This window comes from Leuciscus leuciscus (assembly GCF_965113295.1).
Source record: "Leuciscus leuciscus genome assembly, chromosome: 19".
Taxonomy (NCBI): Eukaryota; Metazoa; Chordata; class Actinopteri; order Cypriniformes; family Leuciscidae; genus Leuciscus; species Leuciscus leuciscus.
In genome coordinates, this window is record NC_138743.1 from 31,041,951 (window position 1) to 31,056,995 (window position 15,045).

At 37.8% G+C, this 15,045-nt stretch overlaps 1 protein-coding gene across 6 annotated transcripts in view; it reads left to right on the forward strand.

Moving 5' to 3' along the window:
• The window catches only part of dpf3 (double PHD fingers 3), a 37,879-nt gene that overhangs the window by 18,074 nt on the left and 4,760 nt on the right, over positions 1-15,045 (forward strand). For 3 of the 6 annotated variants that reach the window (XR_014200264.1, XM_082147514.1, XM_082147517.1), the window contains exons 4-11: positions 447-580; positions 2,085-2,180; positions 2,419-2,491; positions 3,201-3,242; positions 5,399-5,536; positions 6,666-6,794; positions 13,612-13,724; positions 13,961-14,042. Coding sequence is in view for 5 of the 6 variants with exons in the window: in XM_082147514.1 (XP_082003640.1) it covers positions 447-580; positions 2,085-2,180; positions 2,419-2,491; positions 3,201-3,242; positions 5,399-5,536; positions 6,666-6,794; positions 13,612-13,724; positions 13,961-14,042 (807 nt within the window). In the remaining variant the exon portion in view is untranslated. Of the gene's footprint in view, positions 1-446; positions 581-2,084; positions 2,181-2,418; positions 2,492-3,200; positions 3,243-5,398; positions 5,537-6,665; positions 6,795-10,226; positions 11,987-13,611; positions 13,725-13,960; positions 14,043-15,045 lie in introns of those variants that run through there. The other 3 variants (XM_082147515.1, XM_082147516.1, XM_082147518.1) reach the window with 3 other exon arrangements.

Sequence of the window (15,045 nt, forward strand, 5' to 3'; positions counted from 1 at the left end):
ACACGAAAAAAAAAAAATAGAACGTATAATAATGAGTGATGCTGTCTACTCTGGATGCGGTGCGGCTCGATTGCAACACTACAAATTCTTAACGGTAAACTGATGCTCTGTTCTATTTCTTACATACTTCAAGCACTTTTGTCCATTTGTCCTTCTGATACAAAGGACAAATGGATTTGAAATGGTCACTTTGTCATGTCCGGTGGGAACAGCTTCTAGCTGTTGCAGCGTGATGCGACAACGGTCACGTCCGTTGTAGACACGATGTAAGAAATGTAGACACTCAACATTATGCAACTATGATTTGAATAAAATGTATGTAATGAAAAATCGGAAAATAACGCAAAATAGAAGCATTTTCACTAGTGGCCATTTTCACTGTTGAATTTTTTTCTACTGGCTGACCACCTGACACCTCGTTTTCTGCATCTTTCTTTTTCGTTTAGAGGCTGAGCTAATGGCCAAGAGGGAAGCCCCGCCGACGGAAGCCACGGCCCTGGAGGCACTGCTACGAGGTGACGGGATCTTGGACAAGAGAAACAATAACTCGAAAGAGGAAGAGACACTACTGGAAATCCAGGTAACACATCGACAGTCATTTCGAATTCCTATTCACTACACGACTTCCAAAGTCGTTGGATTGCTGTTCTTTACACACTACACAACTATATATAGTTACCAATGTCAGTTCCAGTCAAAACACTACAGGACTTGGATCGCTGACAGGTCTAGATATTTAACTTGTTAAATATCTCTTGAACATCTGCGACGCATCTGTTCTTCTCTCAGATCAGGTCATTGATTATTCAAACATAGCGATCCTCAATCACATGAACTAGCATTCATTTGCCTCTTGTTGTTGACCTCCATTAACTGATGGCAAAAATCAAGGCAAAAGTAGTTTGTATGTGTGGGTGGCTTAAGGTACAGGTTTTAGCTCTGTTCTAAAAGATTCACAGACCACAGACCTGTTTCTCTCAAGCCACGGAAAGCTTCTTCACTAGCTGCATTACTGTATGGTACAGAAGCACTACCAAACCAGAGATGGTCTGCAAAGGTTTGAGGCAATGGCGCAGAAGATTATAAAATGCAATCTACCATCAATCAGTGATATCCACCGTTCACTGTCACTGTAGAGTCCAATCCATCACCTGAGACCCCCTCCACCTCAGCCACAAGCTGTTTTGTTTCCTACCTTCTGGCAAACAATACCATACTATTAGGGCAAGGACCACTAGACTTGACAGGACACAAATTGCAGCGTGCTTTCTACACAATGCACTGCACATTACTATATATCTACTCCATATCACACAAGCGAGAGTGTTGCTCCTGAATATCGTTCAGAAAAAACACACAATTGCGAGTGTGATCTTGGTTCCATAACAACAGTTAATATTAAGTTTAACGTACATTTTAGACCCAATTTTGCCAGTAACTTTTTCAGTTTATGCATCCAAATGATGCCGCAGATAAAACAACCCTCGCATTTCCAAGCAACATACAGTAGATGGCGTTTTGTTCCTGAATGGATGTCTCTATGAACTAATTGGTTGAATAAATGATTCAATGACTCACTCATAAAAACAGGCTTTTGTTTCATTCCTGAATGAATCGACATCTTTTCACAAATCAGTTAAATTAATGGTTAAATTACATATTCATAAAAATAGTAGTAAGCTTGTTTTGTTCCTGAATGTCTTTGAATGAATAAGTTGAATTATTCAAAGATCACTCATAAAACAGTTGCTTGTTTTATTCTTGACTGAATCAGCATCTTTGAACAGATCGATTGAATGAATTGGTTGAATAAACGAGTCATTGACTCACTCATAAAGAATGGAGGACGAGAAATAACTGTTGTACAATTACACATACTTTGAGTACAAATTGATAAACTTGCAAATTGATTAACATTTGTAGAGTCTCTTATACTATGTCTTATTTTCTGTTTTTGCTACGAAAGCGTACGGCAATAATGTTCTCCACTATCTCTCTGAATATGTGGACTATTGTCTTTTCTTGTGCAGTGCATTGATCTTTGTCATCTTATCGCTTACCTCAACTTTCTTCGTTCTCTGCAGAGGGTGCTCGATGCAGACGAAAATGGGGATGGTTTCCATGACGATGAGGATTTTGAAGTGGACACACCAAAGAGGAAGCATCGAAACAAAGGCAGGGTGAGTGATGAGCATGACTCATCAAAGTCTGTGGATGGTGTGAAGGAAAAAAGGCAAGCGAGAGCAAGAAAAAATGGAGGATTGACACCAGAGTGAGAAATAAAACATGAAAGAGAAATACCTGACTTTAATGGTGTGTGCAGAGACAGAGAAAAGATAAAGAAATGAGAAATGATCTAAATAGTGATTATGTCATGTAAAAAATGATTGTTATGTATTTTTTTTATATGTTGATCAGGGTCGAGGCTCTGGGCGCAGGCGAACAGAAGCAGCGGCCAACGACGATCAGGATAAACCCTACGTTTGTGACAGTAAGTGTCAATTTCATCACTTTCATTTTCAATGTGTGCCTTAAAGTCTAAGCAACCTGAAATCTATATATATATATATAACTTTGTATACATTCGAACTTCAATAGAAAAACTAATTAGGAAAAATCTAATTTGTAGCCTAAATCGCCATTATGCATTCGAGTACAAAAGTCTACTTAGAAAATGTGATATTCAAAATCTAATTCGAAATAAACAATGGATTCGAATTTAGAAACATTTTAAAGCTAACGTTATGATTCTGCACTAATCAAATAAGCTAATTTGTGACATTTTGTGACACCCCCAAATTGTTATTGTTGAATATAATTACAAATATTATTTTTATTTTTATTAAATTATAAAAAGCAATATATTAGTGCAGTACATACATGGATATAACTTAGTAGAAGTGTATAACAGTTTTCATTTCACTCTGTTGTCTGTGTTAATCAAGAGATTTGAACTATGTTGACTCTACTGCTGTTTGGCTGTCTTATTTTGGGGTCCTGAAAAAAGTCTTCCATTTTGTCATATGGTACCTGCCTGTGTTTCTCATCTCGGCATGGTCGCCTGTTATAATATCAAGAGCATGTGACTACCAGAGGAGATACTAGAGCTACTTTGGGTTCCAGAGGCCTCTCTGAATGTAACTTACTTCCTGTATTTTGTTTTCTGTCTCCTCTTTTGCTTTGTGTCTCCTCTGTTTCAGACAGATACAAACAAAAGCATAACTCAAAAACCGCTGACTCAGGTATTCAGCCATGTTGCCATCTTCCTCTTGCTCTGACATATGGGCTATGCTAATGACAAGGCTAATCATTTAATGCTTATGTCGGGGAGGAATTATTAACATTAATCAGCTGGTTCAGTCTTTTTCTCTGTAGCTGCTGTTGATATTTCACGACGCTTGGTCAAAGCTATCATGCATGGCTAACAACACTGCTGCTAAAATAGCAAAGCTTGAACACCTAGCCTTTTCATTGCTGAATCTAGATTTGCAGGCCCTTTTCTAGGTAACCCACTGCATTGCTGGAATGATTGACTCTGGATGTGCAGTTTTCTGAAACGAAATGCATGTAGTCGCTTCCCTTTTCTGGCTTAATGGTCTGTACAAAACATAAGGTCTGTTACATCAAATAGATACTAGGGGTCTATAAAGGTGCACCTCGATAAAGGTGCACTTAGTCATTTTTGTCAAAATTTTATCCCTATAAAGAAATGAAAAGCACTTTAAACAAATATGATTACAGTGATATACAATCACATTAGATGAAGACATTGTATTGGCCTATAAAATAAAATAATATACTTAAGTGTGTACTGAATGTAATGCTTTCAGACACTGAATTGCACATTAACTAAAATGAAATTAAAGTATTATAATTGTATGTGCTTAAAATATGTGCTTTAGTATGTTAGTCATTTAAGCATAAATGTAACAATAAAGATTAAAGACAACCTAAAAAATAGCGCTAAAAAGCATTTAACTGTAATACAAATTTACTTCAGAGTAAAATAAGTGATCATCAGGAAAAACTGGGGCGGGATTTCACCCTGTCCACTGGATTGGGCCAGCCGGATTGATTGGACAGGCTTTTAGTATTAGTTCACATTAAAGGGATACTCCACTTTAAAATGAAAATTCTGTCATCATATACTCACCCTCATGTTGTTTCAAACCTGTATGAATTTCTTTCTTCTGCTGAACAGAAAGGAAGATATTTAGAAGAATGTCAGTAACCAGACAGTTTCTGGTACCATTGACTTCCATAGTATATATTTTTTCCTACTATGGAAGTCAATGGTACCAAAAACTGTCTGGTTACTGACATTCTTCTAAATATCTTCCTTTCTGTTCAGCAGAAGAAAGAAATTCATACAGGTTTGAAACAACATGAGGGTGAGTATATGATGACAGAATTTTCATTTTAAAGTGGAGTATCCCTTTAATATTCTCAGCCAGCTAGCCCTTGGTTACATAAACAGAAGGGAAAAAAAGAAGAAAAAATCGAACAGACACCCCTCTTTGAGGTTAAGCAGGAAAAACTATATAGAAAATGTAATGGTTAATGGTTGTCTTTAAAAATCAAAGAAAAATGTCATAGTTTCTTTCTTAGTTTCTGAGGTTTCATAGTTCTTTAGATTCTGTACATCTTGCTTTCCTCCTGTATGGTTTGTTCATCCCTTTTTTTTTTTTTATATAGATTTGAAGTGAGAGAATTTATTACTGTGAAAATATTGTGCTTACCTTGCTGGTATTGCAGTCTGCAACCCACAGATGCTTGACATGTTTACTGCATCTTTTCAGTGCTGAGGTTTACATAATATGACAACCTAAGCCAACATTTTCAATAACAGCGAGCCATTTGTATTCTCTAGCCATTAAACACTTCAACGCTATGCTATAGTTATGTGAAATATCCCATGTCTGTAAATCCCATGGCATTAACGTGTTTTCAGTGATCGGATCACCGTCGGATAGCACTTGACCACATTAAAAACTAGATATAAATGCACCTAAGATTTATCAAACACATTCAACAAAGGTGCCATTCAATATACAAGTGATATAGTTTTGCTCTAAAAAGGTCACTTCACCTATTATACTCCTTGAACTCTTGAATTTACTGGTCGACACCTTTAGCAGTACCTATAGGTGTTCATGAAGACATACTGTGGGGTTGCAGTGCTAATACTGTGCCTTAAACACCCCGCATGTCTCTCTCACTGGCTGAGAACATGCGGTGTAGATTTTGTGATAGAGCTTTGATTCCACTGCTAGTTGCTTTGTGAATTCCTTAGATATGTGTTAGTGTCCCTGCTTGATTATTAGAATAACTTTGAGACTAAATGAGAAGTGTTTGCCACTAAAATGAATCTCACTGTAACCAATGTTCTTTATCTTAGTCTGTGGGAAGCGTTACAAAAACCGCCCTGGACTAAGCTACCATTATGCCCATACTCACCTTGCTGAAGAGGAGGGTGAAGAAGAACGAGAAACTGAAATCCCCCAGTCTCCTCCTGTCCACCACGAGAATCACAAACGTAAGTTAATATTCCTTTAAAATGTAAAATAAATGTTTTAATATCTAAGCTTCTGTTCCAACACCAAACACACCATGTAAACATTAGATGTTTGTTCAGCACATTGCTGTTTTTAAGCCGATTTTAAGTACTCTGCTTTGTGTTGTGCCAAAAAAGCTATCTTAATGTCAGCAAGAAATGGGAATTCACCTAAATTAATCTTAAAGGGATTATTTACCCAAAAATGAAAATTCTGTCTTTAATTACTCACCCTCATGTCATTCCAAACCTCTAAGACTTTCGTTCATCTTCGTTCATGCTTGACGCGCGATAACAAACCTCTTGCAGAAGCTCAAACGTCCTGCGTAACACGAGAATGAACCTCATTGGTTCTCACACGTCAAGCGAACATGCTTGAGCTATTCTTTTAATAATCTTATTGTGAACAATTCATCCATGCATATATTTCTTTAAAAATATATATTTTAACCTTGTAATGTTAAATTAAAAATGGTCCTGTCTGACTTTTCTCTGGTGGCGTCATTTAGGCCATGTGTCCACCAAATAGTTTTTTCCTAAGGCCAGCATATTTTTTCAGTTGTTTTCAATGGGAGCGCCGCATATTTAAAACCGACAGCAGCGTGGCGTGGCGCTGCACGTCTGTGGTCATGTTCCAACTGGCACACTTCATGTGCACTTGCGGTCTTGTGGACTTGCAATGGCTGTGGCCGATATGCACCCTCGATGCACACTTTTTCCGAGCTCACGAGCTCCACAGCAGACCTATACCTGACGGCCAAAGTGGCATTACGTCATGAAATTGTGGACTCGCTTAGGGTTCCATTTGGGACGGGGCCTATTTCACGCTGGGTTTTTTGGGTGGGGGACGCTGAGAGCTTAAAAATTTTCAACCTTACCGACCAACAGCCACATCCTGCTTGTAAAACAGCAACAGATGACAACAACAAGCACAACTACGGAAACAAATCATTTAAAACAAGACCAAATACTCGACATTTTTATATTCAGAAATACATGTAATACATTTCACACAAATATCTATGGAGATATTTCATTCTAATTAGATGGAAACATTTTCTATTGATACTTTTCAATACTAAAATCTTGTCATATTTAACTATTTTTACAGCACAGAAAGGGCCTGATGGCACGATCATCCCTAATGACTACTGTGACTTCTGTCTGGGAGACTCGGGCTCTAACAGGAAGACAGGCCAGGCTGAGGAGTTGGTTTCCTGTTCAGACTGCGGCCGCTCTGGTGAGTCCGTTCACTTCACTGTATTCTCTATTACTCACAGTAACAGTTACAGTATCTGCTCATGTTAGATCAAGTAGGATAGTTTCACCTCCATCTAGCCTTATTCTCACTCTGAGGGAGATTTTTACTATGGCATAGCCGATAGAAATTTTAAAAAAATAAATATTTTTAAAATGTATCGCCAGAACAAACAAACAGTAAAAGCTGTCAAAGACAGTATTCAGAGATTTCTCTCTCTCTCTCTGTAATCAATGTAATGGTACTCTAAAATGGGGCCAGATTACAGTAGGTACAGTACATTTGGTCAGTAAAACCTTGACTTTGACTACAAATCAGAAGCGCATAGATGTTTGTATTAAGTTTAAGTCATGTTAGTCTTCTATTTAAAGGAAGCAGAAATGTATGATCATTATACACACATCATTCTTGTTTTTAAGGGAATTTAATGTGAAAAAGGTTTTGCACACATACACATTGGACTACAGAAAAAAACATTTAGCTTTTATATATATATACATATAATGTCATGCATATAACATTTATATTTTATTTTCTAGAAATTATGATACCATTTATAACAATTATTTTTTATATATTTTTGAGTTGATCTTGAAAAAGCCCATGAAATTTAGTGTATATGTATCCATCAAAAGTAAAATTAAAATCCCATTTTAATGCTTTATCATGCCATGCATCAATAGCACATTTCATCAGCTTGTTTGTGCATATCCCATCTTTTCGTGTTTTTTGCTAGAGCATGTTTGTTTATTTGTTTTATGGAGTTTCGCTGAGTGTGATTTGGGTTTGGCTTGGCATAACCGTGTCATATTGAAATGATTTCCCGGACACAGATTAATACTATTAGAAAGACTTCTTAATGGAGAGTTTCCATTAGCAGTGATTTAAAACCAGACTGGGCTTAATCTGTGCCCCGAAAATCAGCACAGTGGGTTCAGAGATATGCAGATTAGTGGTCGACCGATATAATAATTTTTTATGGCCGATGAGATATCTTAGAGAGCAGGGTGGCCGATATAAGCCGATATATTTATACTTTGTATTTATCCTAATATTTACTTCATATTTAATAAATTTGAAATAAATAATCTGAAATTGATTTAAAAAATAAATCTGTAAAATAAACAATTTAGAAGGCAATTTCTTAATTATGTAATCCTATTGCAGTATTTTAACAAAGAAATATTAATAAAAAATATGAAAATATGAATAGAAAGATAATAAAACAATGAATAAAAAGGAAGTAAACACTGTTACCAACAGGACAATCGGTAATCTGGTAAGTTTGTGCACACTGGGAATCATATTTTTTAAATAAAGACAAGGAAACACTAATTTTACTTACAGCACATGAACTGGATATAGTGCAGAATATTTTGAAATCAAGGGTTTAAAGTTTGTCGATCGTGCGTCTCCAGTGAAGCTGAACTCTCTTGTCCGTATTCAGTTCACACAGACCGACCGTCATGCACAGAATACACGCGTTTTTATGCAGGCTACAAATGCACACTTCAGAAGATCTCACAGCTGGATTCGACAAAGTCTGCAGGGCTTGAGAAATCAAATGTTTATTAGATATTAAAAATTGGTCATGGCGATATATAGGCTATCGGTCGAACACTAATGCAGATGACCACTGTCTTCATACAGTTGTTTATCTGTTGCAGTCTTGGTATTTATTCGTGAATTCTTGCGCCATTTAGAAACATGTTGCATTGAAAGCAACATGTGAGCAGAGGTGGGACAGGATAATTTACTTACTAAATGTAATCAGTAACGTAATACAAATATAAAAAATATTTGACTGCACTTAATAACTTTTGGAATTATCATGCATGTGACTTGAGAAAATGAATAATTACTATTTGATTTTTACTTCAATATATTTTGTGCAACAAAACAACAAAAAAATCGTAGTAATAATATTGAACTTTTTTATCTTAAAATGTAGAATCATGGAAATAAAATACAGATAAAATAAATTCATTAATACCGTTGTTTACTGACAAGATGTTGATGCCGTACAAAAAGACATTTCAATAAAAATCATCTAGTTGATATTCATTTTCTGATAAGACTGTTTTGACCATGGCTAGGTCATAGTCCATTCACAGTCAGAAAGAGAAAACAGGTGCTATTCTGTCAAACTGCTTTCTGAGTGTATTAAAGCAAAAGAAAACATTAAATCATGCCCTTTTGCAAGGCTGATGCCAAAATTATAAAGTCCAAAAGCATCTTACATCAGGGCCGTAACCACCATAGGCATTGAGGGGGACAAGACCCCACCAATATTTGATATTTCTTTATGCTGCCATCCATTATGCATTGCTCTGTTTGTTGTTAGGATGGCAGACAGTTTAAACATTTTAGGCTGGTTTGACTCAGCGGTCTAACAGTGCTCGTCAATGTCAAAATGGTAACCAATCAGATCAAAGAAGGCGGAGCTTAATGTTCACTGTGAATTCCAACTTGATGCTTTATAAGTAGCCAAACATAAGACTAATTTAGATTGCTTAGGTCGATTCGAAAAGTTTACAAGGTGGCGGAGAACATTTGCTCTCTATTTTCGGTCTAAAAAAACAAACAAATCTTTAAAAAAGAATTTGATCATGCTTGCATTTAGAATGTGCATTGTGTTTGTAAGTGTAGATGTGTGAGCCAAATCCTGCAGTGATGAGAATGAGCATTTAAATGTGACGTGGCCTTTTTGTTCATCTCTTCGAGTGCTTGTGTTTTGCGTTTTTTGTTTTACTCTTGCTAGCAAATGGTCCTGGAAGGGTCCCATGTATATTTCCTTAAATTATTTAACTCTTAACATGCTCAAATTTAACTGTTTAGGGCATTATCAATTATCCCAGTTCACGTGTACAACAATATTCTCATATTCATTTTGCTCATATGCTTCCATTCTTTATGTTTTTTTTCCTTTTTTGGCTGTGTGATCCATTGCCTTCTCATAATCGAATGGTGTAGCAAGCACAGGGAGAGACCAAATGATGTATTCTTCAGTAAAACAAAATATTGATAAAAGGTATGGTTCATCCAGAAATTAAAATTCTGTCATTAATTACTCACCTTCACGTTGTTCAAGGCCTGGAAGAAAAAAAGTCATTCAGGTTTGGAACAACATTCAGGGAGTAAATAATGACAGAATTTTCATTTTGGGTGTACTCTCCCTTTAAAAGATTCATGATTCACATACAGCTATTAAGGCGCTTTTATCTACAACCAATCATAAGCACATATTCAGGCAATTGCAAGGGCATCAGACATGCAAGCCGTAGTCCCTTAATGTATGAGTAGCTGCAAGTACTGCAAGTTGTCCAAGCTCAGAGGAGTGTGAGTCCTAGCTGACTGCAGTGTTACTTGTGTGTGTTTCCACTGTGATGCTGATATGTCCGTCATGCATGTCAGCTGATCGCGTCGCTGGGACCAGGGCGAAGAGGAGGACGGGTGGAGTTCTGGACATGTTCGGCGACACGTCAGAAAGCGAGGCGTCCACCTTTCACGGCTTTGAGGAGGACGACCTGGACGGGCTTCTGTCCGACGACAGCACAGGCTCACCTCAGTACAGATAGACAAAGGAGAAACCTCAAGAAAACAGCATCAGAGAAACTTTCGGCATGTGTCTGCTGCCTGTTTTTTTCTTTTCCTTTTTTTCCTGTTGTTTTGCAGCAGCATGCATAATGGATTCACAACTCCAGACACAAAGTTAACTTCAGGAATTGCTTTCAAAGGACAAGTTGCAGCCTTTTATAAATTAAGGAATGTTGTTTTTATTGCTTCTCACTTCTGTATACTGAGAGGTGCTAGTTATCGGACAGAGGAGCCATTACTTCTGGACTGTTTGTTTTCCGAAATGGAAAACACTGACGTTCCCAGTGTGTGGACGTTGATTACACATCGCCATGTAAGATAAAATGCCTACTATGTGGAAATTAACTTTAGAAATAGACATTACAGCATTTCAAACCTCAAGGAGGAGAAAATACTCAACATGTGTCTGTAGGTCGGACAGTGACGAGGGTTTTTTGTTCCTACCTCTGGTTAAATACAATATTTGCAAAGAAAGGGATCAGGAGAAGGCAGAAAGGGCTGAGGCCAGGCTCTGATTGGATCCTGAGGGAAGGGAGGACAGTTTGCAGAGAGGTAAGAGCCAGTTGGCATTTAAGTGTCCATCTCTCCTCCTTTCTCAGGACAGCTACAACAACAACAACAACATCAACAACAACAAAAAGACATTTGAAATCAGTTTACTGGAGGATACATGATACTTGGCCTCTCCCTAGTTTTGTTGAGTAAGAAGAAGAAAAAGGACTGACTCATATTTTTGGAGTAACTTCCCTTTATTATTCAGGAAACTCTCCTTAAACAACAGGTACAAGAAGGGGTACAATTGTAGCATATGTGCAATGATTCCCATGAAGGCTTTGTTTTGCAAATAAAATCTGGACCATTCACCTCTGTTAAGAGATCCAGCTCTGAGGATTGACTGTATATGTGTAACTGCAAATAATACACTGGATTGCAAGGTCATAAGCTTCCTACATTCAATGGGAAAATGCAGTAAATGTGAACTAGAAAGCAGAATACATGCAATAAATGGCACAATACACAATAGTCACAGGGACATCACCCAGTTAATATGGGGAAATTTCATTGTATCCATTTTGTATGAACAAAATTAGCTATATTCGCTCTTTAAAAGCTCTTCTATTTATTGTTATGGTGAACTCATGTGTCACTTTTCAATTTAAACTGTTGCGAAAAATGTTCCGTATTAATGCTTTCGATCTTGTCTCTATTTCAGGGCACTCATTTTTGAAAACAAAAATATAATTTATTAAGATATTGTTTAATGTATATAAGCCCACAAATTGTTACAGGCTAAAACAGCTCTTGATGATATTTCTCCCAGTGTTTCAATGTCTAAACTTTGTTTAACATTTGAAGTTCAGTTCATTTAATACTGAGCCAAAGGGCAACATGGCTAGAGATGATGCTTGTAACTGCTTCTGTGTCATGCAGACCTGTGGCACAAACCACACAGAACACACTTCATGCAACCTGTCGTCCCTGCTGTGGTCGCTGCTGAGTCCTGTTACTCCAAATGTCAGCCTGCAAGTCTTTCACTGGATTTTGTTACTGAAAACATTAAACATTTTTTCATTTTATGAATTACTCTGAGTTGATTTTGTTTCAAGGAAGGGAAACAGCGGACATGTTATATGCAGTGACCTCAAACAGTATTTGAACACTTACAAATGTCTGAATGACATTACGTTAGATTTACCCCTGGTTTCACAGACAAGGCTTAAGCTAGTCCCAGACTAAAATGCATGTTTGAGCTGTTTTAACTGAAAGCAACTTGCACTGACCTATCTTGTATCATGTCAGTGCCACACACCAGTAATGTTTTTTCTTAGGCATGTTTATAAAAGCTATGAACTAAGGCCTAATCCTGGCTTAATCTAAGCCCTGTCTGTGAAACCAGACCATCAAATATCAAACTAATTATGCAATGATCCTAAACCTCATCTCAGAACTAACCACTATTATGAGCCGTTTTTATCTGGTTCAAGGTCATTTAAGTGGATGCATGAAGTCAGTTCCCATCAAGTTCAAATTGATGTTTGACTAATGTCTTACAAACAAAAGTGTCACAAAATTGCCTTTATTTCGAATGGTATATTGTTTTATACATTGAAACCTAGCAAACTTATTTTTGTGAAATGTTTTGTTTGAAAAATATGTGCCATATTTCTTTAAAATAAATTCCACTTTCTTGCATTATACAAAGACATTCACACATTTTTGAGTGTTGCTTGTGACCAAATGATTTGGGGTCATTGTAGTTTATAGTTTCAATGCAACTTAGAGCATTCTATCAAAATATTAGACATAAAAAATGAGTTAATAAGAATTTTTATAGATAGAATTTTTCATATCTGAATTTTGATGCACATAATGATGTACTGATGAATCAACATCAGGCATGTTTCCATACACTTACAGGGAATAAATCAAGACAAAAGATGCATGTCGGCATAATGTGGCATAATGTACTCAACACAGTTCTGCATACCAGGGACAGATCCACGAAGAGGAACGAGGTACTGTAGCGACGCTCGTAGGGAAAGAGCTTCACATAACATCCCACTTCAAGCCAAGACCCCGCATGCTTTCCAAACTGGAAAAACTGCACATGCTTTACTGAGCATCCAAGCAAGAGGAGCCTGCTGTTCTCACAGTCTCATTGAGGAAATGAGCAGGCCGAGGAAATGACACCTCCCTAAAAGACAGACAGACAGACAGAGAGAGAGAGAGAAAGAGAGAGAGAGAGGCAGATATGAGAGATTACAGAACCATCTGGCATTTTCCAAACCTGTGCTCACCCTCTCTCTGTGTATGAAGGGCAGAACAGAAGGTGGATCTGTTATAGGAAACTTGTTCGTTCATTCATACAAATCGTGTGTAATAAATGTGTCTTATCCGTTCATCTGCTACCATCTATCTATCTACCTATCTATCTGTCTGTCTGTATATCCATCCATTTATATCTGTCTGTCTGTCCGTCCGTCCGTCCGTCCGTCCATCCATCCATCCATCTATCCATCTTAAAGTACATAAATTACATTAATAAACTATTTAATGATTAGTCTTATGACATTTTATGTGGATTTGTGTTTTTCTGTAATAAATTGTTAGTACATCTGAAAATGATCTAATAGTTGTTAATGTCCGAGTTTAGCCTCACTTCTTTCCGTCAGATTATTCTCTCATCTTTCTCTTTCACCAGGCCATCCTTCATGTCTGCAGTTCACAGACAACATGATGCAGGCTGTGCGAACATACCAGTGGCAGTGCATCGAGTGTAAATCCTGCAGTCTGTGTGGCACCTCAGAGAACGACGTGAGTGTTTCAGTCCTAATGGAGGACATGGAAAATAGTGTGTGAGCATAAAGAAATAGTTTTTATATTATTTCCAACATCACAAACAAGATTCCCATAGCACCCTTGTACATTTGAAATTACTGACAGACCACTTTACTAATATTTTAATTATATGCCAGCCTCCTCATATGGTTGAGTGAGTGTGTGTGTGTGAGAGAGAGAGTTAACAGCTTGGTGATGCCGTCCTCTTGTAGGATCAGCTTCTGTTCTGCGATGACTGTGATCGGGGATACCACATGTACTGCCTCAAGCCTCCAATGACACAGCCACCTGAGGGTAAGATCACTTCACAGCAGCAAATCACTAATCATTTACATAGTTCCAATTCTAAAATTTGCCATAGTGTTGTGCTGGATTGTTACATTTTACATCTGGCCTATAATAACATGCAAATATATGACCCCCTTTGGGACATTTCTTGAATCATCCTTAAAGGAACACGCCGACATTTTGGGACTTTAGCTTATTCGCCGTATCCCCCAGAGTTAGATAAGTCCATACATACCCTTTTCATCTCCACGCAACTCTGTCTGACGCACCCACCGCTAGCCTAGCTTAGCACAAAGACTGGAGGTAAACGGCTCCAGCTAGCATACTGCTCCCAATAAGTGACAAAATAACGCCAACATTTTCCTATTTACATGTTGTGATTTGTATAGTCACAGTGTGTACAAATAACAAGGTCACATGAGACACAGCCATCTTCTAACCTACCCTGGAAATCCAGAGTTCTTGCGAGAGCACCAGTTGAATTTGCTCAGCGAGTTTACTCTGGCGTTGAGTAATGATGCTCATTAAATATGCTCTTGTATCCGAGCTGCACCAATCACATCGGGTTATCTGATATAGGCGGGCCAGAGGCGAGCAAAACAGATGACGACAGCGCTGTGAAGTCGAAGTCATTAGTAAACATTGCAAGATGCCTATGGATGAACACCAGTTGTTTGAAACGGCTTTGGCCGCTACAATGAACGAGTTAGACTTGGCTTTTTCTCTAAAAGAGGAACAGAAGACGGCGCTCGAATCGTTGCTTTGCAAGAAGGACGTTTTTGCTGTTTTGCCGACTGGATACGGTAAGAGTCTAATCTACCAGTTAGCTCCACTGGTAGCTAAGCGTATGGGGCTTGTTGTGATTGGTCGTAGTGTTATCCAATTGCGTGCAGTGAGATTTTCAAATGCATGCTTGGTGCCGCCCCTCGAGCTGGCCGATTTTCATTTGTCGATGCGAGACCATTAATCTTTCAGATTTAGGTTTGGATTTCCAGGCTACTTCTAACCA